At 45.6% G+C, this 21964-nt stretch overlaps 1 protein-coding gene across 1 annotated transcript in view; it reads left to right on the top strand.

Annotated features, from left to right (window-relative positions):
• Window positions 1-21964, top strand: part of cacna1c (calcium channel, voltage-dependent, L type, alpha 1C subunit) — a 1373114-nt gene that overhangs the window by 1257754 nt on the left and 93396 nt on the right. Inside the window, exon 41 of the mRNA XM_041215565.1 lies at window positions 19363-19497. Within this exon, the coding sequence (XP_041071499.1) occupies window positions 19363-19497 (135 nt within the window). The remainder of the gene's footprint in view (window positions 1-19362; window positions 19498-21964) is intronic.

Below are 21964 nucleotides of genomic sequence, written 5' to 3'. Positions count from 1 at the left end.
CATCACCGACTGTTTCAGTGCTGCTTCATGCTCTGTCTGGACCTGGAAAAATGGATCAATTTTGCTTCCAATTTCCACCCCTCCATCACATAAGACGATGAGACATAGGAGCAGAAATTAGGCCATTTGGCCCATCGAGTCTGCTCCGCCATTCAATCATGGCTGATAAGTTTCTCAACCCCATTTTCCCGCCTTCTCCCTGTAACCTTTGATCCTTTTATCAATCAAGAACCTATTTATCTTGGTCTTAAATACACTCAATGACCTGGTCTCCACAGCCTTCTGTGGCAATGAATTCCATAGATTCACCACTTTCTGGCTAAAGAAGTTTCTCCTCATCTCTGTTCTAAAAGGTCTTCCCTTTACTCTGAGGCTGTGCCCTCGGGTCCTAGCCTCTCCTACTAATGGAAACATCTTTCCCACATCCACTCTATCCAGGCCTTTCAGTATTCTGTAAGTTTCAATCAGATCCCCCCTCATCCTTCTAAACTCCATCGAGTATAGACCCAGAGTCCTGAAACGTTCCTCATATGTTAAGCCTTTCATTCCTGAGATCATTGTCGTGAACCTCCCCTGGACCCTCTCCAGGGCCAGTACATCCTTCCTGAGATACGGGGCCCAAAATTGCTCACAATATTCTGACCAGAGCCTTATAAAGCCTCACCAGCTCATCTCTGCTTTTATATTCTAGTCCTCTCAAAATAAATGTCAACATTGCTTTTGCCTTCCTAACTACTAATTCAACCTGCAAGTTAACCTTAAAAGAATCCTGCACTAGGACTCCCAAATCCCTTTGCACTCCAGATCACCTTCACATGGTCCATCTCCAACACTTCCCTAACCTTCCTTGACCTCTCTGTCTCAATTTCTGGTGATAAGACTGTCCACCAATATTCATTACAAGCCCACCAACTCCCGCAGCTACCTCGATTACAACTCCTCACACCTTGTTTCCTATAAGGACTCCATCCCATTCTCTCAGTTCCTTCGCCTCCGTCACACTTGTTCCAATGACGTTACTTTCCAAAATGATGCTTCTAACATGTCTTTCTTCTTCCTTAGCTGAGGTTTCCCACCCACTGTGGTTGACAGGGCCCTCAACCATGTCCAATCCATCACCCATGCCTCACACCTTCCTCTCCCTCCCAGAACCATGATAGGGTCCCCCTTGTCCTCACTTTACACCCCACCAGCCTCCGCATTCAAAGGATCATCCTCTGCCATTTCCACCAACTCCAGCATGTTGCCACCACCAAACACATCTTCCCTTCAGCTCCCCCATCAGCAGCGCTTCACTTGCACCTCCTTCAATTTGGTCTACTGCATTCGCTGTTCCCAATGCGGTCCCCTCTACATTGGAGAGACCAAATGCAGACTGGGTGACCACTTTGCAGAGCACCTTCGGTCTGTCCGCAAGCATGACCCAGAAACAGACCTTCCTGTCGCTTGCCATTTTAACACACTGTCCTGTTCTCATGCCCACATATCCGTCCTTGCCTACTGCAATGTTCCTTCCAGTGAAGCCCAACGCAAACTGGAGGAACAGTACCTCATCTTCCGATTAGGCACTTTACAGCCTTCCAGACTTAACATTGAGTTCAACAAATTCAGACCATGAACTCTCTCCTCCATCCCTCACCCCTTTTTTCTCCCCATTTTTCAACATTCATTTTTGTTTTTCAATTTTCATTTTTTCTCCACATTTTTATTTTTATTTATTTTCATTTTATTCACTGTTTTATTCCCACCTTTTATCCTTTTTTCGATCTTTTCCCCCCACGTCACCCCTACATGGGCCATCTGTCACTTGTTCATGTTGCTCTTTCCGGAGTGCTTACCCTTGCCCTGGTTTATCACATTCTGCTTTCTTACCTTAATGCCACCATCAGCACCTCCTTTAGCCAGTACTACTACCGTTAACACACCTTTGTCCTTTTGTTCATGACATTTTTGTCAATCTCTTCTTTGCCTCCACCTATTGCTCGCCTTCTATCCAGCTTCACCTGCTCCAACCCCCCTTAAACAGTATAAATTTCATCACATTTTTACTGCTTTTTAGCTCTGAAGAAGAGTCATACGAACTCGAAACATTAACTCTGTTTTTCCCTCCACAGATGCTAGGTTTTTCCAGTATTTTCTGTTTTTGTTTCAGATTTCTAGCATCTGCAGTATTTTGCTTTTATCTTAGAGTTAACAGATGTACTGCCTTCATTGCCCCCATGAAGTCCCAGAGCATACAAAAGGGGTAACTTAGCACTCTTGGGGACCATACCAATGTGGGTTTAACCACATCTGCAAGGACTTGTGTACATGGTAAAATGTTTTGCAGTATCATGAAACCTAATTATCACAGCACACAATTTCTTTGGTCAATATAAGGCACTTCTATGTAAGACTCCATTGTGTAAATTTATTGGTATTGTGTTTCCACTGAGAGCACATGTCAGAGATAGGATTTGAACACTGCAGTGCCAATTCTCCAGTGCTGTTAACCATGAAGAGGTTGAAATTTGTGAATTTACCCCTATAAGAACATAAGAAATAGAAGAAGGAGTAGGCCATTTGACCACTCGAGCCTGCTCCCCCATTCTGCTGATCTGATTGTGGCCTTAACACCACTTTCCTGCCTGCCCCTGTAACTGTTGACACCCTTGATCAAAAATTTGTCTAACTCAGCCTTGAATATATTCAATGACCCTGCTGCTCTCTGTGGAAGAAAATTCCAAAGACTTTGAGAGAAGATATTTCTCTTCATCTAAATCTTAAATGGAAGACCCCTTATTTTTAAACTGTGCCCCCTTGCTCTAGATACCCCCACAAGGGAAAACACCCTCTCAGCATCTACCTACCAAGCCCCTTCAGAATCTTGTAGGTTTCAATAAGATCACCTCTCATAAATCCTCCAATTCCAGAATGTCATTGTTCCACCTTGTAAAGCCAATTGAAAACCACCTGGAGAGAAATGTTGGAGCATCATCTGGCAATGTTCGGCAGAATTTTCACCTGTCTTGGACTTCACACACCTTGATCTGTACTTCCCTGCTGTTAGCCTTCATTGTAGCATGGGAGTAGCTTATGCAGCTCGACCTTGCACCTCTAATGAAGAACAAGAGAAGCAGCACCAGCAACACTCAGAGCACTGGGAGCAGCAAGAGCAACACCAGCAGCAGCTACATCTGCCTTCTCCTCGGCTATATGCTGCTTCACAGGACAGATGGTATGCCTTGAAATGGTGTCAAGCCATCTGTTCTGGTTTTGGTTTACTCCATTGGTGCTTGCATGTTGTGGAAAGCTGGATAATTTCTGGGTCCATGTATGAGACCACACCACTTGCATTGCTTACCGGGTTTGTTTGAATTGGCTACCATGCTAATGGTTGACATGGTGCACAGTGCCTGTGCACTCTGTCTACCCTGAAGTATTACTTCATACTTGCTTCTGCTTTTTATTAATGTTTTCAAGATGTAACTTCTGGGTTGGTCCAAAAGATCCTTTCGATATGCTTTGATAGGTGTAGAAGCTATCATGAGTTCGATGATTTTATCTGCCAGTTCTGCCTCTGAAATGTCGCAATCAAGCCCCCAAATTTTGCAGAGGCTCACAAAGTGATCTATTGTCTCCTTGGGCTGCTGTCTGAGAGACATAAATTTGAGCCAGTTAATGGGAAAATTAAATTAACTCTTAACTGGTCTTCCAGTGTAGACCATATTTTGCTTGTCTTTACAAACAGTTCGTGGAGAGCTTTGTTTCCTTTCGTTGTTTTGACTTTGATGGCTTGTTTCTCTAGTTCAGAGATAGCCAGGTCCAAAAACTAGTTCCATCCGTTACCTGAACAAATTGAACTCATTAAGGAGGACTGTTGCCTTACAATGCAGGGATGGAAATTTGCAGAAATTTCATTGATATCTGTGGCAGGAATAAAAATTCAGGATTGCCCAGTTCTTCAGGACTTAAATTCTGTGCCTCCGCTTGTTTGTTTTTCCTTTGATGGCCATGCCCTGTCATTAATCTTAGAATCAATGGTACTGTTGCTGCTGTCCCACGGTTTTGTTAAGCTCAGCCCAAAGCGCAAAAATGTCCCAATGCCTAAAGAAATTATTTAATGGCGATGAAGGTCTTTTCTAGCCTTTTTCAAGCTGTTCAACGCTGCCGCTCGATGGGCTCTTTTGTCTAGTCCTGTTGCAAACATTTGGTGCTACCACCACCGACCTCCCCACCACTCAGCTGGAGGAACCTCCTCAGAAGAGGAAGGGAGAGCAAGAAGGGAGAGGAGGCCATTTGCCTGCAGGCACCATCCCAGAGTCTGCCCTCTGGACCGAGAGGCGCAGCCAGAAGGGGTAGCAGGCAGCAGGATTTGCAAGGGGGAAGGGTCTGGAGAAGTCGCCAATGCCCAGCAGGTAGAATGTACAGGTAGCGATCATGCTACCTGGGCATGACAGAGGTTCAGTGTCGAAGAAGAGTCCGCCTCTCCAGGGACACTGTCACCTCTATCTACGACATGTTCGGCTCTGAAATTGTCTCCACTGTGTATGTAGCCACCCTGTGTCAGTGGCCCTGAAGGTGACAATGGCCCTGAACTTTTATGCCTCAGGCTCGTTCCAGGAGTCAGTGGCAGATCTCTGTGAAGTTTCGCAATCCACTGCCCACAGCTGCATCATGTTGGTTACAGATGCACTGTTCCAAAGGGTCAACACCTTCATTCATTTCAGGACAGACGAGGCCAACCAAGCAAAGCGAGCCAGATCATTTGCTGCAATTGCCGTATTTCTGAGAATTCAGGGAGCCATTGACTGCATGCATGTGCCCATTAAGATGCCAATGGGAGTGCTGGGTGCCTTTGTCAATAAAATGAGCTTCCACTCTCTAAACATCTAAATTGTGTGTGATCCCAAGAGTCCCCTCATGAATAGTGCAGGTTTGTGCCAGGTATCCAGGAAGCTGCCATGATGCCTACATCCTGGTTCACTCCCAGGCGCCAAGGCTGTTCATTGCACCAGCATGGTTGGATGGCTGGCTGCTGGAGGACAAAAACTATCACTGAAAAGATGACTGATGTCACCACTAAGACATCCAAGGATACCAGACGAGGAGAGCTACAATTGCAATCATGCCTCTACAAGAGCAATAATTAAGAGAACAGTAGGCCTGCTCAAGACGAGGTTTCACTGCCTGGACTGCTCGGGGGATCACTGCAATATCCTCTGGAAAACATTGTTTTCCTTATGTCTCCCTTACTGTGCCCTACACAATCTGGCTCCTTCAAGGGGGGGCTCATTTGAGGATAAAGACAGTGATGCTGTTCCAGAGGACGTAGAGGATGATCCCAATCCTACATCGGAGGAGGAGCCTGAAGAGCCCTATGGTGAAGAGCAAGATCCTGCATTGAGGATCCTTATTGAAGGCAGGGAGACCAGGGAGTCCTTGATTCAGGGGACTTTTAGTTGGGACTCCAAAGCAAGGAGTCAAAGTGATGGGAAGGGAAATGCCACCTTACTGATCGGTGCTGATGAGGCACTCCTGTCACCCCCCCACTCATGTCCCTATCTCTGAAAGAAACTATGCAGCACATTATATGTGTGACACATGACTCCCAGGCTGCTTCCCTAACACTTGCATAAGCACACTAAGGCCATTGCAGATGATCTCACATTTTAATATTGAAGCGTGAGATAAATATGCACCATTGCATTCACGTCAATGAAAAATTATTGTGATCTTAGTGACTTAAATTTCCACTTACGAGTACCACGTCTTGGTGCTTCCCCCTCATTGGCAGCTGAATTGGAGGCAGGCTGCCGACTCTGAGGCCCCATCAACCTTGATGACTTGGGCAGTCATCTCTGGTACATAGGCCCTGACTGGGTGGGAGGGTCCAGCACCATGGCTGGGTACTCCTCAGTCATGTGGTGTCTTCAGATGCACCGATCACTGTCATGGGGGGGAGTTGCTGCAGCCATCATCAGGAGTGCCCTGAGAGGAGCCCCCAGATGCATGATGCTGCAGGTCGTCCGCCAACATGAAGGTTGCTTGAACCTCCCTGCTTACCAGAAATGGTTGGAAAACCAGCACGAGGTGCCTCATCCATCTCTCATATTGGCAAGTCAGGCTGGTGAGTGGCTTGGTGGGGAACTTTCAGGTGAAAGTGTCCCCAAGTGTCTGCTGACCTTATCCTTCTAGATAGTAGTAATTGTGGGCTTGAAAGGTGCTGCCTAAGGGGGCTTGGTGAGTCTCTGAAATGCATCTTGTACATGGTACAAACTGCTGCCACTGTGAGTGGTGGTGAAGGAGTTAATGTTTGTGGATGGGGTGCCAATCAAGTGGGCTGCTTTGTCCTGGATGGTGTCAAGCTTCTTGAGTGTTGTTGGAGCTGCACCCATCCAGGCAAGTGAGCCGTATTCCATCACACTCCTGACTTGTGCCTTGTAGATGTTGGACAGGCTTTGGGGGGGCTCAGAAAGTGAGTTACTCGCTGCAGAATTCCTAGCCTCTGACCTGCTCTTGTAGCCACAGTATTTATATGGCTAGTCCAGCTCAGTTTCTGATGAATGGTAACCCCGAGGATGTTGATTCAGCATTTGGACATGGGCAGTATATCAGGAGTCACGAATGGTGCTGAACATTGTGCAATCATCAGCAAACATCCCCGCTTCTGACCTTATGATGGAAGGAAGGTCATTGATGAAGCAGCTGAAGATGGTTGGGCCTAGGAACAATGATGTCCGAGAACTGAGATGATTGACCTCTAATAGTCACAACCAACTTCCTATGTGCTATGACTTCAACCAGCAGAGAGTTTTCTCCCTGATTCCCATTGACTACAATTTTTCTAGGATTCCTTAATGCTGCCTTGATGTCAAGGGCAGTCACTCTCACCTCACCTCTGGGGTTCAGCTCTTTTGTCCACATTTGAGCCAAGGCTGTGACAAGGTTAGGAGCTGAGTGGCCCTGGGCAAACACAAACTGAGTGTCGGTGAGCAGGTTATTTTTTTTTATTCATTCATTGGCTAGGCAAGCATTTATTGCCCAACCCATTCAGATTGGCATTTATGAATCAGCCACATTGTTGTGGGCCTGGAGTCAAATGTAGGCTTCCAGATTTCCTTCCCTTCACAACAATCATTAGACTTTTAATTCCAGATTTTTATTCCACCATCTGCCGTGACAGGGTTTGAACCCAGGTCCCCAGACCATTAGCCTGGGTTTCTTGATTACTAGTCCAGCGACAATACCACTACACCATTGCCTCCATTGCTAAGCAGATGCCACTTGATAGCACTGTTGATGACTCCTACCATCACTTTACTGATGATTGAGAGTAGACTAAAGGGCTGTGATGCTGGGTCAAAATCCTAGAACTCTGTCCCTCCTAAACAAGACTGTGGGTGTACCTACACCACATGGACAGCAATGGTTCAAGAAGGCAGCTCACCACCACCTTCTCAAGGGCAATTAGGGGTAGGCAATAAATGAATTTTCAAAAAAATTGGCTGGGTTGGATTTGTCCTGCTCTTTGCGTTCAGGACATATCTGGGCAATTTTCTACATTGCCGGATAAATCCCCATGTACTGGAACAGCTTGGCTAGGGGCTTGGCAAGTTCTGGGGCACAAGTCTTGAGTACTATTTCTGGAATATTGTCAAGGCCCTTAGGCCTTTGCAGCATCCAGTGCCTTCAGCCATTTCTTTATATTAAATGGAGTGAATCGAATTGGCTGAAGACTGGCAACTGTGAATTGTGGACCTCTGGAGGAGGCCAAGTTGGATCATCCACTTGGCACTTCAGCCTTATCTTTTACACTCACATGCTGGTCTCCCCCATCATTGAAGATGGGGATATTTTTGGAGCCTCTTCCTCCAGTGGGTTGTTTGACTGTCCACTACCATTCATGACTGGATGTGGCAGGACTGCAGAGTTTAGATCTGATCCATTGGTTGTGGAATTGCTTAACTCTGTCTATCACTTGCTGTTATGCTGTTGGCATGCAAGTGGTCCTGTGTTGTAGCTTCACCAGGTAGGCACCTGATTGTTAGGTATGCCTGGTGCTGCTCCTGGCATGCCCTCCTGCACTCGTCATTGAACCAGGGTTGATCCCCTGGCTTGGTAGTAATGGTAGAATGAGGGATATGCATGGACATGAGGTGACAGATTGTGGGTGTATACAATTCTGCTGCTGCTGATGACCCACAGCACCTCATGGTTGTCCAGTCTTGAGTTGCTAGGTCTGTTTGAAATCTATCCCATTTAGCATGGTGGTAGAGCCACACAACACAATGGAGGATGGGATTTCGTCTCCACATGGACTGTGCAGTGGTTACTCTTTCCAATACTTCATGCATAGATGCTTCTGAGGCAGACAAGTTGGTGAGGATGAGGTCAAGTATGTTTTTCCCTCTAAGATAAAAGCAAAATACTGTGGATGCTGGAAACCTGAAACAAAAACAAAAAAAGCTGGAAAAACTCAGCAGGTCTGACAGCATCTGCGGAGAGGAATACAGTTAACATTTCGAGTCCATATGACTCTTCATCAGAACGAGAGAAATAGAGAAATGAGGTGAAATATAAGCTGGTAGAGGGGGGTGGGACAGGTAGAGCTGGATAGGGGGCCAGTGATAGGTAGAGGCAAAGAAGAGATTGCCAAAGATGTCATAGACAAAAGGACAAAGGGGTGTTGACGGTGGTGATATTATCTAAAGAATGTGCTAATGGGGACATTAAGGGTAGCAAGCAGGACAAGCTAGTGGCAGATTGCCCTAGTGGGGGTGGGGTGGGGGGAAGGGATCCCTCCATCCCACCCCCACTAGGGCCATCTGCCATTAGTTTGTCCTGCTTGCTACCCTTAATGTCCCCATTAGCACATTCCTTAGATAATATCACCACCATCAACACCCCTTTGTTCTTGACATCTTTGGCAATCGCTTCTTTGCCTCTACCTATCACTGGACCCCTACCCAGCTCTACCTGTCCCACCCCACTGTACCAGCTTATGTTTTTCTCTCTTACTGGTTCCCTCACCACCTGCTGCAGATGCTTTAGGACTCAGCCAGCTTGGTCAGCTATGGTGTTGGACATTGAAGGCCCCAATTCAGAGTACATTATACACCCTTGGCACTCTTAGTGCTCCCTCCAAGTGGTGTTTAACATGGAGGAGCACCAATTCATCAGCTGAGGGAAAGGTGGTACATGTAATTTGCAGGAGATTTCCTTACCCTTGTTTGACCTGATGCCATGAGGCTTCATGGGGTCCAAAGTTGATGTTAAGGACCCCACAGCAACTCACTTTCAACTGTGCCACCACCTCTGCTGTGTCTGTCCTGCTGGTAGGACAGGACATACCAGGGAAGGTGATGATGTCAGGGACATTGCCTGTAAGGTATGATTCCATGAGTATGACTATGTCAGATTGTTGCTTGACTAGTTTGTGAGACAGCCCCCAGATGTTGGTAAGGTGGACTTTGCAGGGTTGAAAGGGATGAGTTTGCCACTGTCAGAGCCTAGATCAATGCCCAGTGATCCATCTGGTTTCATTCTTTTTCAACTTTTAGCAGTTTGATACAACTGAGTGGCTTTCTAGGCCATTTCAGAGTGAGCCACATTGGTGAAGGTCTGGAGTCACATGTAGGTCTGCAGATTTCCTTCCCTAAAGGGTATTAGTGAACCAGATGGGTTTTTTACAACAATTGTCAATGGTTTCATGGTCACCATTAGACTTTTAATTCCAGATTTTTATTGGATTCAAATTTCACCATCTGCCATGGTGTGATTCGAACCCAGGTCCCCAAAGCAATCCCCTGGGTCCCTGGATTATTAGTCAATTGACAATACCATTCCACCACTGCCTCCCCTTTCTCGAGTACTTTCTCCTCTGCCTGACTTAGGATCAGAAGTTTAGGGACACCACCACCCATCCATCCTCGTTCCTGCGCATTGTGGCTCCTCTTCTCCTGTGAGGACAAAAGTGCTTTCATTGGTCACCCCCGTCCAACCCCCCACATGCCAGAACATACCAGCCTCCCCCACAAAGACATAAATTCACATGCTCATTACATTGCCAGACCTCACGCTTATATATATGCCAGCCATCTAGTCTAATCACATGTAGTCTTTCAAGGTACATGAATATGTGCCCATTTACACTCAGCACCAAGTGCTACCACCCACAAACATATCTCTCCCACGACTAGATTCAGTACTCACCTTGGCAGAGCACAGAAGGTCATTGAACCTCTTCCTGCACTGGATCCAAGTCCTACGCATTATATCAGATCCGCTGACCTGACCTGCCACCTCTGTCCACGCCTTCTTTGTTAAGTGTGGTAGCCTCCTCCTTTAGTCTCGGGGCAGCATTATGTCCCGTTGGTCACTGACCGTCTGCAGCAGAACCCACAGGCACTCATCAGAAAAGCCAGGAGCAGACTGGCTCCGGCCATTTCCATCCCACCTGGCATGGGCTCTGAGTACAGATGACATATTGCAGACACAATGGACAGCACAAGAACTGAGAAAAGTTGTTAGACCCCTGGAAATTCAAAGCAGCTCACGGAAGCTGTTGAATAACGATTGTCAGTTTTCAGGGAGCTCCATTTAAATCCCCCGCCTGCACCCTTATTCGTTCCACCATCCACCCTCTTTCCACACTCGCAGCAGTGTTGAGCCTATCTAAGTCCGCATATCATGCTGGCCAGCAGTTAATTGGCCAGCCAGCGTGAAATTGCTGTTGGGAGCCGACAGCAATTTCACATCTGCTTCCGGTCCTGCTGATCACACTCCCCCGCCAAGCCTAAAATTCAGGCCATAGATATTTGCAATGTAAAAAGAAGATTGTATAATAATGCAAATTTAATGTATTATTGCTGAAAAGAAATATTTTTGATTTCTGCTTTTAAGTTGGTATTGATTTCAAATTCACCATGAACAGCTTGAAATATCACACTTGGTAAAAGGCTTTAATCAAGAATAATCCAGACAATTTGTTCTTAAAAATAATTAGTATGATGTAAATGTGCAGATCAGCCAACAACTGATAGAGAAAGACTAAGTTGTGTTGTGTTGACATGCTTCACCTAAAAGCAATGATGGACATGTAGCAAACAATCCATTAAGGATGTCTTCACTTGGTGCACCTTTGATGATGGCTATGAAGGCTAATCCTTGAGAGGCAAGTTCTGCCACAAGTGCCACACATGAAGCCACCAAGTGATGTTGTGGATTGTTGATTTTGGCATTGGTGTCTGTTGCCAAGCTACTATAGCCACTGGTTGTCGTGGTAGTGCATGCCAGCCCACAGGAGGTGTCACCATTTCCCTCCTTTGCTAGCTAGTGATTCCCAGATGCAGTGGTTGATGTTTAGGCCTTCATGTCACATTTGCAAGCATTCTTCAAGTGAGCTTTGGGTGCCCCACTGGTCATCTAGCTCTGGCTACCTCATCATAAAGATGGTCCTTGGATATGCAAATATCTTCCATTCTTCAGATGTGCCTGATCCACTGAAGCCACCCCTGTTTGATTTAGTGCCAGTATACTTGGGAGCTGTGTCTTTGAGACGACTTCCACATTCATGATTTTGTCCTGCGGGGATATACCCATAATGTGCTGCAGTCAAAGAAGAAATTAATAAGCTTCTTTTCTTAGCTATAAGTCATCCATATTTCACAGCCATAACAGCAAGGTTCTGAGAACACGGGCCTTATAAAACATCAACTTAGACCTAAGGATCAGTTTGGTGTTATCCCATGCATGGTTTGCAAGTCAGGCAAAGGTGGTAACTGCTTTCTCTATGCGTATATCAGGCTCTACATCAAGAAATAGATTGGCAGTGTGAACCCAAGGAATCAGAATTTGCTAACTACTTTCAATGGGATCTTGTTAAATGTGATCAGGAGTGGAGATGCAACACCTTGTCCCATGGCCACAGTTTTCTTGATGCTCATAATCAAGAAGAACAAGTTACAGGCATGGGTGGAGTCCATAAGTCTTTCTGGCTGAGTTTCCATGTGGCAACTAGCACAACATTATCAGCCTAGAGGAATTCCCTGATCAGGATGTGTTTTCTCTTTGGTTTTACCTTGAAAGATTGTAGAGCTTGCTGTCTGACCTAGTAGAAGTAAACTCCTTTCATATCTCCAAGGAAAGCAAACATCATGAGCATGGAGAAGAAGATACCAAACAGAGTGGGGGCTGAGACACAGCCTTGTTGCACTCCATTCTTCACTCCAAAACTGTTGGAAGCAGAGCCTTCAAACTTTCCGTGTAATGCATGTTGTCATGCAAGGATGAGAGTGAGGAGCTTTGGTGCACACCCAGTGTTTCCCAAAATCTTGTACAGCCCTCTGCCGACAGTGTTGAATGCCTTGGTGAGATCTATGAAAGTAAGCTAAAGGAGTACACCCTGTTCCATACACTTCCCTACACTTCCCTTTTAGCTTGGTAAGGAGATCACATCCACAGTAGATCTGTCAGCATGGAAACCATTAAATGCTTCCAGGTACATTCAATCTGCAAGTAGATGGAATCTTTTAAGTATGACCCTAGCAAAGGCCTTCCCCTTGACACTAAGGAGTGAAATGCCCCCATAATTGACAGAGGCAGTCTGTCGTCTTTGTTTTTGTATAGTGTGATGATTTGGGCATCACACATCTCCAGTGGAATGGAGCCTACCTTCCATCAGAGAAGGAGGTCATAAAGGTGTGGCAATAGGTGAGACTTTCCATGCCTGAGCAATTTGGCTGGATTCCATCCTTGCCAGATGCCATTCTGTTCGTTAGGTGGCCTATGGCCTTCTCGAGCTCTAGTGATGAGAGTTCTTCATCTAACTCATCCACGCTTTGAGGCTTCATAAAGAGGTGAGAGGGATAGCGAGAAAGAGAGTGGAGCTGGCAAGACTTCATAAGGAGGTGCAAGGGGGAGCGAGAGAGAACATCGACGCAGCAAGACTTCATAAAGAGGCATGAAGTGGAGAGAGAAAGGATGAGGAAGTGCAGACCTGACGAGACTTCATAAAGAGGCACAAAGGGGAGCGCCAGAGAGAGAGAGTGGACCCAGCAAGATTTCATTAAGAGGCTCAAGGGGAAGTGAGAGAGAGAAAGAGAGAGAGAGAGAACCCGGCATGACTTCATAAAAGGCTAGCCAAGTCTGTGGACCAACTGCGTTCTAAAAAAAATTTTTTTAAATCACAGGGAAACAGGTAAATGATTGGTTAGTGAGTATTTTGCATGCTAATATTAGAAAACTCATGTAATTTATTAGTAATTGTAAGGTTGTGTTATTAGTAGTAAGGTTTACAAGCAATAGTAAAGATTATTGGTAGTAGTAGGGTTTCTTAATTATAAATTAATTGAGAAAATCATTATTAACACATAATAAAGATGGCAGGACAGGTGATGTGTTGCGACTGTAGAATGTGTGATCTGCGTCAAACACATTTGCAGTTGGTGTCTGCAGCTTGAGGAGCTTCAGCTCAGAGTCATTGAATGGAGGCCGAGCTGTGGACAATGCGTTGCATCAGGGAGGGTGAAAGTTACCTGGACACTTTATTTCAGGAAGCGGTCAGACTCTTTAGAATAGATCTTCTGATCTGGTCAGTGGTCAGGGAAAGGAGGGTGTGACTGCGAGTGAGGCAGATATGGGGGCCCAGAAGGTAGAAGTGGAGGAGCCACAGCCCCTGCAATCATTCAATCGGTTCGAGGTTCTTGCAGCTTGTATGGATGAGAGTGGGGGTGATAAGGTGCATGAGCAAATTGACCATGGCACTGTGGTATAAGAAGCCATTCAAGTGGGGGGAGCTAATAGGAATATAGTGGCAATATGGACAGCGTTGTCAAATGGTTAGACACAATTCTCTGCAGCCAAGAATGAGAGTTCAGAAGGCTGTGTTACCTGCCAGGTGCCAGTGTTCAGGACATCTACTCAGGCTGGAGAGGAACTTGCAGTTGGAGGCGGAGGATCCAGTGGTTGACATTGTTACAAACAACATAGAATGGACTAGAAAAGAGGTTCTGCTGAGGGAGTGTGAGCAGCTAGAAACTAAATTAAAAAGCAGACTCTCAAATGAAATAATCTCTAAATTATTACCTGAGCCATGAGCAAATTGAGGTAGGGTAAATAAGATCAGAGAGCTAAATGTGTGGCTGAAAGATTGGTGTGGGAGAAATGGGTTTTGATTCATGGGGCACCGGCACCAGTACTGGGTAAAGTGAGAGCTTTACCGTTGAGATGGCCTTCACCTGAACTGTGTTGGGACCAATGTTCTGGCAATCATGTAACTAGGGCTGTAGAGAGGGCTTTAAACTAAATAGTGAGGCAAGGGTTCAAGTGTTGGATGATGTGATAAATCAAAGAGAGAAAACAAGACAAGACAGCAAGGTAGCTGGAAATGATAATCAGAGCGTGGCAGGAAGGGACAGAGGATACAAACTTATGAGTGAGCCAGCAGATAAGGCTAGAGGTTGCAAAAATAGTAAATGGACAGAACTAAATGCCCTGTATCTAAATACTTGTAGCATTCGTAACAAAACGGATGAAATGATAGTGCAAATAGAAATAAATGTGTATGAGCTGATAGCCATTGCAGAGATATGGCTGCAAGATGACAGTGTCTGGGACCTGAACACTCAAGGGTACATGACATTTCGGAAAAACAGGAAGCTAGAAAAAGGTGGAGGGGTAGTGCTGTTAATTAAGGATGGTATTAGTACATTGGAGAGGGATGACTTTAGCTCTAAAGATCAAGATGTAGAATCAGTTTGGGTAGAGATAAGAAAAAGTAAAGGTAGGAAGTCACTTGTGAGGGTAGTTTATAGGCTCCCCCATCAGGAACCACACTGTAGGAAACAGAAATTCCTGGAAAAACTCAGCAGGTCTGGCAGCATCGGTGGAGGAGAGCAAAGTTGATGTTTCAAATCCTCATGACCCTTCAACAGAACTAAGTAGAAATAGCAAAGGAGTGAAATATAAGCTGGTTTAAGGGGGAGAGGGGAAGAAGGGATGGGGGGTGGGGGTTGTTGGGACAAGCAAGCAATGATAGGAGGAGATAACCAAAAGATGTCACAGACAAAAGAACAAAGAGGTATTGAAGGTGGTGATATTATCTAAAAGAATGTGATAATTAAGGTTGGAGAGCAGGACAAGCAAGGTAGCTCTAGTGGGGGTGGGGTGAAATAAACCATGGGTGGAATACATTTAAAAATAATGGAAATAGGTGGGAAAAGAAAAATCTATATAAATTATTGGAAAAAACAAAAGGGAGGGAGAAGAAACGGAAAGGGGGTGGGGATGGAGGAGGGAGTTCAAGATCTAAAGTTGTTGAACTCAATATTCAGTCTGGAAGGCTGTAACGTGTCTAGTCAGAAGATGAGGTGCTGTTTCTCCAGTTTGCGTTGAGCTTCACTGGAACAATGCAGCAAGCCAAGGACAGACATGTGGGCAAGAGAGCAGGATGGAGTGTTAAAATGGCAAGCAACAGGGAAGTCTGGGTCATGCTTGCGGACAGACCGAAGGTGTTCTACAAAGCGGTCATCCAGTCTGCGTTTGGTCTCTCAACCATGTCTGGCTCATCTCCCGCGCATCCTGCTTCATGCCTTCTCCTCCCTCCCAGAAACATGATAGGGTCCCCCTTGTCCTCACTTATCACCCCACCAGCCTCCGCATTCAAAGGATCATCCTCCGCCATTTCCGCTAACTCCAGCATGATGCCACCACCAAACACATCTTCCCTTCACCCGGTGGCATTCCATAGGGATTGTTCCCTCCGTGACACCCTGGTCCACTCCTCCATCACGCCCTACTCCCCAACCCCCACCTACGGCACCTCCCCATGCAAATGCAAAATATGCAACACCTGCTCCTTCACTTCCTCTCTCCTCACTGTCCAAGGGCCCAAACACTCCTTTCAAGTGAAGCAGCATTTCACTTGCATTTCCCCCAACTTAGTCTACTGCGTTCATTGCTCCCAAAGCGGTTTCCTCTACATTGGAGAGACCAAACGCAGACTGGGTGACCGCTTTGTTGAATACCTTCGGTCTGTCCACAAACATGACCCAGACCTCCCTGTCGCTTGCCACCTGCTCTCTTGCCCACATGTCTGTCCTTGGCTTGCTGCATTGGTCCAGTGAAGCTCAACGCAAACTGGAGGAACAGCACCTCATCTTCCGACTAGGCACTTTACTGCCTTCCGGACTGAATATTGAGTTCAACAACTTTAGATCTTGAACTCCCTCCTCCATCCCCACCCCCTTTCCATTTCTTCCCCCTCCCTTTTGCTTTTTTCCAATAATTTATATAGATTTTTCTTTTCCCACCTATTTCCATTATTTTTAAATGCATTCCACCCATGGTTTATTTCACCCCCACCCCCACTAGAGCTACTTTGCTTGTCCTGCTCTCCAATCTTAATTAGCACATTCTTTTAGATAATATCACCACCTTCAACACCTCTTTGTTCTTTTGTCTGTGACATCTTTTGGTTATCTCCTCCTATCACTGGTTGCCTGTCCCAACAACCCCTCCCCCCTTCTCCCCTCCACCCCCCACTCTTAAACCAGCTTATATTTCACCCCTTTCCTATTTCTACTTAGTTCTGTTGAAGGGTCATGAGGACTCGAAACGTCAACTTTGCTCTTCTCCACCGATGCTGCCAGACCTGCTGAGTTGTTCCAGGTATTTCTGTTTTTGTTAAAGAAATGGAAGCACAGGTTCACATGCTGCAAAGAACTTATCTGCGGCTATAACCAAACTAGATGAGATCAGGGAAGTGACTAAGAACAACGCCGCCCTGAGAAAACCGTAACAGATTGTGCAAACTGGCTGGCCCACATATCAGATGGCCCACATTCTGACTGCACAAGAGCACTGGAAATTTCATGAGAAACTTCATGTAACAGAAGGAATAGTTTTCAAGGGAGAAAAGATCATAATTCCTGCAACACTGAGGAAAGAAATGTTGCACCGAGACATGAAAGACACCTCGGCACAGAAACATGCAGGAGATGAACTCGAGATGTAATGCATTGGCCTGGAATTGGAGCACAAATCGGGGAAATGGTGGATGTGTGTGCAGTGTGCCAAAAGTACAGTAAATGGCAATAAAAAGAACCATACAGTGTTTCAGAGAGGCCCTGGCAGAAAATTGGAGTGGACTTGTTCACATTTGATAACAGCACGTACCTACTAGCAGTAGATTATTATTCAAAGTATTTTGAGTCTGTGCTGCTGAGAAATGCCAGTAAGAGCATCACTATAATAAATAATTTAAAATCAATTTTTGCTCGCCATGGCATACCTGAAGTACTCAGCTTTGACAATGGTCCACAAATCTCAGGCACTGAGTTTCTCACATTTGCACAGGACTTGAAGTTTTACCACACTACGTCTAGCCCCAAATATCCATAATCCAAAGGAATGGTGGAACGTACCTTGCAGACCTTAAAATGCCTGTTGAGGAACGCAAAGGCGGATGGAAGAGATCTGTACCTGGCTGTGCTTCCTGGATTTCAGGAATACTCCTTTAGAGGGCATTGGATCATCTCCAGCACAGCTCCTGATGGGGAGAAGACTAAGAACTAAACTTCCAACTGCATCCCAGCTGTTATTTTAACAGCCAGTGAGCTACAGCATGCAGGGCCTGCTCAAACTGAGACAGCAGAAGCAGAAACAGTACTTTGATCGAGGTGCCCGACCTCTGCCTGACCTAAACATGGGAGAGGCAGTAAGGATTCAACATGAAGGGATGTGGAATCCTGCTGTTGTCATTGGAATCACAGGAGAACCAAGGTCTTACATAGTGCAGACTCCAAACGGACAGCAGTACAGCAGAAACTGGAAATTCTTACAGAAAACAAATGAAACGAAACCCTGCTCTGAACCAGAAACAGTAGCTGAAGATCAAAAACCAAAAGGCACCAGTGAAGCAACAGATAACCAGACAAAGGCAGGGAGCCCTGAAAACTATCCAAAGGATGATAGTGACACCAAGCCGGAGAATGCCTCTTGTCCTTCCAAATCACCTCTGTCACCATTCAGAACATCCAGTGGAAGAATTGTGAAAAACCACAGAGATACAGAGATGAGTAAAAGACAAAATAGACTGATCAAAATAGAGTGAGAAAGAATAGATGAGACTTTGTGCACTTGAAATGTGTAAACGTTTTTTTTAAAAAGGAAATGTCATGATAGTAGCTGATTGTGGTTGTGGACTCCAGTAGTAGATACTATACGGTACCCTGTGCTATATATATGGGGTCACCTGACCTGGGGGTTGAAGGTCACAGAGCACATGTCGGACCCTGTCTTAATAGAGTTCAGACACTACAGATATGTGTTCATGTTAGGAAAATGTGTTATCAATAAAGTTAGCTCAGCTACAATGTCGATATCCTGTATGCATCATTAAAAAAAGAAACAAAATAGGGGGCATGAGGTGCCATGGATGGGGCATGGAGAGTGGTTGGAAGGTGAAAGGGATGTGATGGGTGAGGCCTGGAGGGCCTTTGTGTTTTTTCTCTCTGGGACAAAGTCCCATGGCACCCAGGCGAGCCTTTTAAACAGCCCATCTCCACACCCGGCAGCCTGTGTGGCTGCCCCTGCACTCCATTCCGGATTGATTGGCCCGATTCCAGCCCGCATTCAGCCCTTAGCAATGAAGATCCTGCCTTTGTGGGCACTTTCTCCTGAGGCAAGCAGGCTGAGCCTGGAGTTATCCCAACTCCCCCTGCCCACCTCAAGGATGAAAATCCAGGCCTAAGTCTCTGAAGTTTAAAAAACATCAAATGGAGGCTAAACTATTTGTGGACCAACACATGTGCTGTCCCCAGCATGTCCCTCTTTGAAACCTACCTGGACTCTAATCAGCAAGCACAATGCAAATTTCAACTAAAATAAACTAAATTGATGACCGGGCCCTTGCAATACAATTCTATTGTTTGTACTTTTATATTCCTGATCTTCCTGGCCCAGAAGGATTTTTTCTGGTAAAAGAACATACCTCTCTAGACCTTTTCTGGCCCTAGATCTACTTACTGACAGCTAAGATCTGGAGTGGAAGCCACCACTGCTCCCTACTCAGGCCTCAGTTCAATTTTGTAGTTGGGCTCCATTTATGTCATCAGAGCTTGATCTGCATACTTAAAGAAAGACTTCAGGGGCTTCAGGTGAGTATCTGGTTGCCAGCAATTGCAGTTGGCAGATGGTGTTCTGTCGCTAGTAGGTAAGTTCCACGGTCCATTTTAACTACCTCCCTGCCTGGTTTCTGCTGAGGAGAAGTGGGGATTAAATTTCCTCCACAATATATGTAGAACAATAATACAAATGCAAATTTTCACACTTTAGAAAGAAACTTTTAGACCTTTCTCTTTTCTCCTTTTTCCTTTCTAGGCTGGTCTGCGTACTTTGCATGACATTGGCCCTGAGATTCGTAGAGCAATATCTGGGGACCTGACAGCAGAAGAAGAACTGGAAAAAGCAATGAAAGAGGCTGCTTCAGCTGCATCTGAAGATGACATTTTCAGGGTAGGTTTTATATAAGATAATTGCTGAAGCTAATAGAGGGAATTAAACTTTTCCCCTTAAATCCTGTTATGGTAAATATCATTATGTCTAGTATTTTATTGGCTTAGCAGCATATTTTTCTTGCACTTATTTTTGATATTATGACATTGTTTTCGTAACATTAGGATTTACAGATTTAATAAAATTAGGCGGGGAATGCATCTCCCCCAATGTTGGCAGCCCTGCAGCCATTTAATACTCCGTGGAGCATTAATTGGCTGGAGGCAGGACATGCACCTCTCACTGTGGAGGAATACTCACCTTGGAGAGCTGCCAGCCAATCAGATTGGCTGGCAGCTCTGTAGTCCCAACAGTGCTGGTAAGAACTGTGGCCACTGTGTCTCATGAGTTTTAAGTGCAAGGAGCTCTAGGATACCTAAATGTGAAGGTCTTCCAGTGGGGACAGAAGGGAAGGCCCCAGAGGAGGGGAATAGTGAGGGAGGTGGTGGTCTAGTTGGAAAGGCCGGAAGGGAAGGAACACCCAGGGGCAGACCTGGGTGGGGTGGGGTGGGCCCACAGAGGGGAGGGGGCCCGTGACCAAAAACAGGCTTATTGCTGAGTTTTCCCCGCAACCTCCCCCCACCGCCTTTGATGTCCTCCCGTTGGCCTCAAAATCATGGCAACGCAGGAAGCAGCCTTTAAGTGGCCATTAATTGGCCAACTGGGGCAAAGGCAGGCGGCTAAGCAGCAGGAAGGTCACCTGGGGAATTCCGCCCCCCCAACACCTCCGCCATGTGGGGCCAGTAAAACTTTACCCATTAGGGTAGTATTTTACACAATATGAGGTACTGGAGGACTGGAGAAATGCAAAGGTAGACCCATTGTTCAAAAAGGGATCAAAGGAAATGCCAAACAATTATTGGCCAGTTTGTCTTACATTGGTGTTGAGCAAATTAGTAGAATCAATCCTGAGAGATAGGATTAACTGTCATGTGGAAAGGCATGGACTAGTCAGGGATGGTCAGCTTGGATTTTTTAAAGGAAGGTCTTGTCTCACAACCTTGATTGAATTCTCTGAGGAAGTGACAAGAAGGGTTGATGAAGGTCGTGCAGTGGATGTTGTGTACATGGATTTTAGCAAGGCATTTGACAAGGTCCCACATGGCAGATTGGTCAGAAAAGTAAAAGCCCATGGGATTCAGGGTAATGTGGCAAACTGGATAAAAGGTTGGCTTTGTAACAGGAAACAAAGGGTAATGTTTGATGGATGCCCTTGCGAATGGAAAGTTGTCTCAAGCAGTGTTCCACAGGGTTCAGTGTTGGGACCCTTGCTGTTTGTGTTATATATTAACGATTTGGACGTGCATGTGGGGGGCACGATTGGAAAATTTACAGATGACACAAAGATTGGCCGAGTAGTGGATAGTGTAGAGGATAGCCATAATCTCCAACACAATATAGATGGGTTGGTGGAGTGGGTGGTAAAGTGGCAGATGGATTTTAACATAGAGAAGTGTGAGGTCAAACATTTAGGGAGGTCAAACAGTTACAGGGATTGCAAAATAAATGGGAATATACTAAGAGGGGTAGATGAAATGAGAGATCTTGGTGTACAAGTACACAGGTCCATGAAGGCAGCAGTTCAAGTAGACAAGGTTGTGAAGAAGGCATATGGAATGCTCTCCTTCATTGGCAGAGGTATAGAATATAAAGTAAGGATATAATGTTGGAACTTTATATAACACTGGTGAGGCCACAACTGGAGTATTGTGTGCAGTTCTGGTCACCACATTACAGGAAGGACGTAATAGCTCTGGAGAGAGTGCAGAGGAGGTTTACAAGAATGTTGCCAGGGTTAGAAAAATGTAGCTATGAGGAGAGATTGGATAGGTTGGGGTTATTTTCCCTGGAACAAAGAAGGCTGAGACGTGACTTGATTGAGATGTACAAAATTATGAGGGGAACAGATAGAGTGGACAGGATAAAATTGTTTCCCTTGATGGAGAATTCTAGAACCAGGGGACATAAATTCAAGATAAGTGGCAGAAAGTGTAGTGGGGACATGAGGAAGAACTTTTTTACGCAGAAGGTAGTGGGTGTCTGGAATTCGCTGCCCAAGTTGGTGGTAGAGGCAGAAACTTTAAACTCTTTTAAAAAGTACCTGGATCTGCACCGAAAGTGCTGTAAGCTGCAGGGCTATGGGCCAGGTGCAGAATGGTGGGATTAGAAAGGGCACCTGGGTGTCCTCGGGCTTGCATGGACAAGATGGGCCAAATGGCCTCCTTCTGTGCTGTAACTTTTCTATGGTTCCATGGTTCTATGAAGTTATGTATCACACCCTTGAGGGATTCTACAGATCAGTTTGGGTGGAATCTTGAAGATATGACTGGTGTATTAAATCATTACTTTGCATTTGTGCTGTGTTTTCAGTGCTGATAGATCGAGTTGCCACTAGAGTTGAATCTGTGGAAGTCAATGTAACAGTTGT

The sequence above is a fragment of the Carcharodon carcharias genome, chromosome 21 (assembly GCF_017639515.1).
Source record: "Carcharodon carcharias isolate sCarCar2 chromosome 21, sCarCar2.pri, whole genome shotgun sequence".
NCBI classification, from domain to species: Eukaryota; Metazoa; Chordata; class Chondrichthyes; order Lamniformes; family Lamnidae; genus Carcharodon; species Carcharodon carcharias.
Note: the sequence above shows the minus strand (reverse complement) of the source record. Positions and strands in the feature narration are given on the sequence as shown.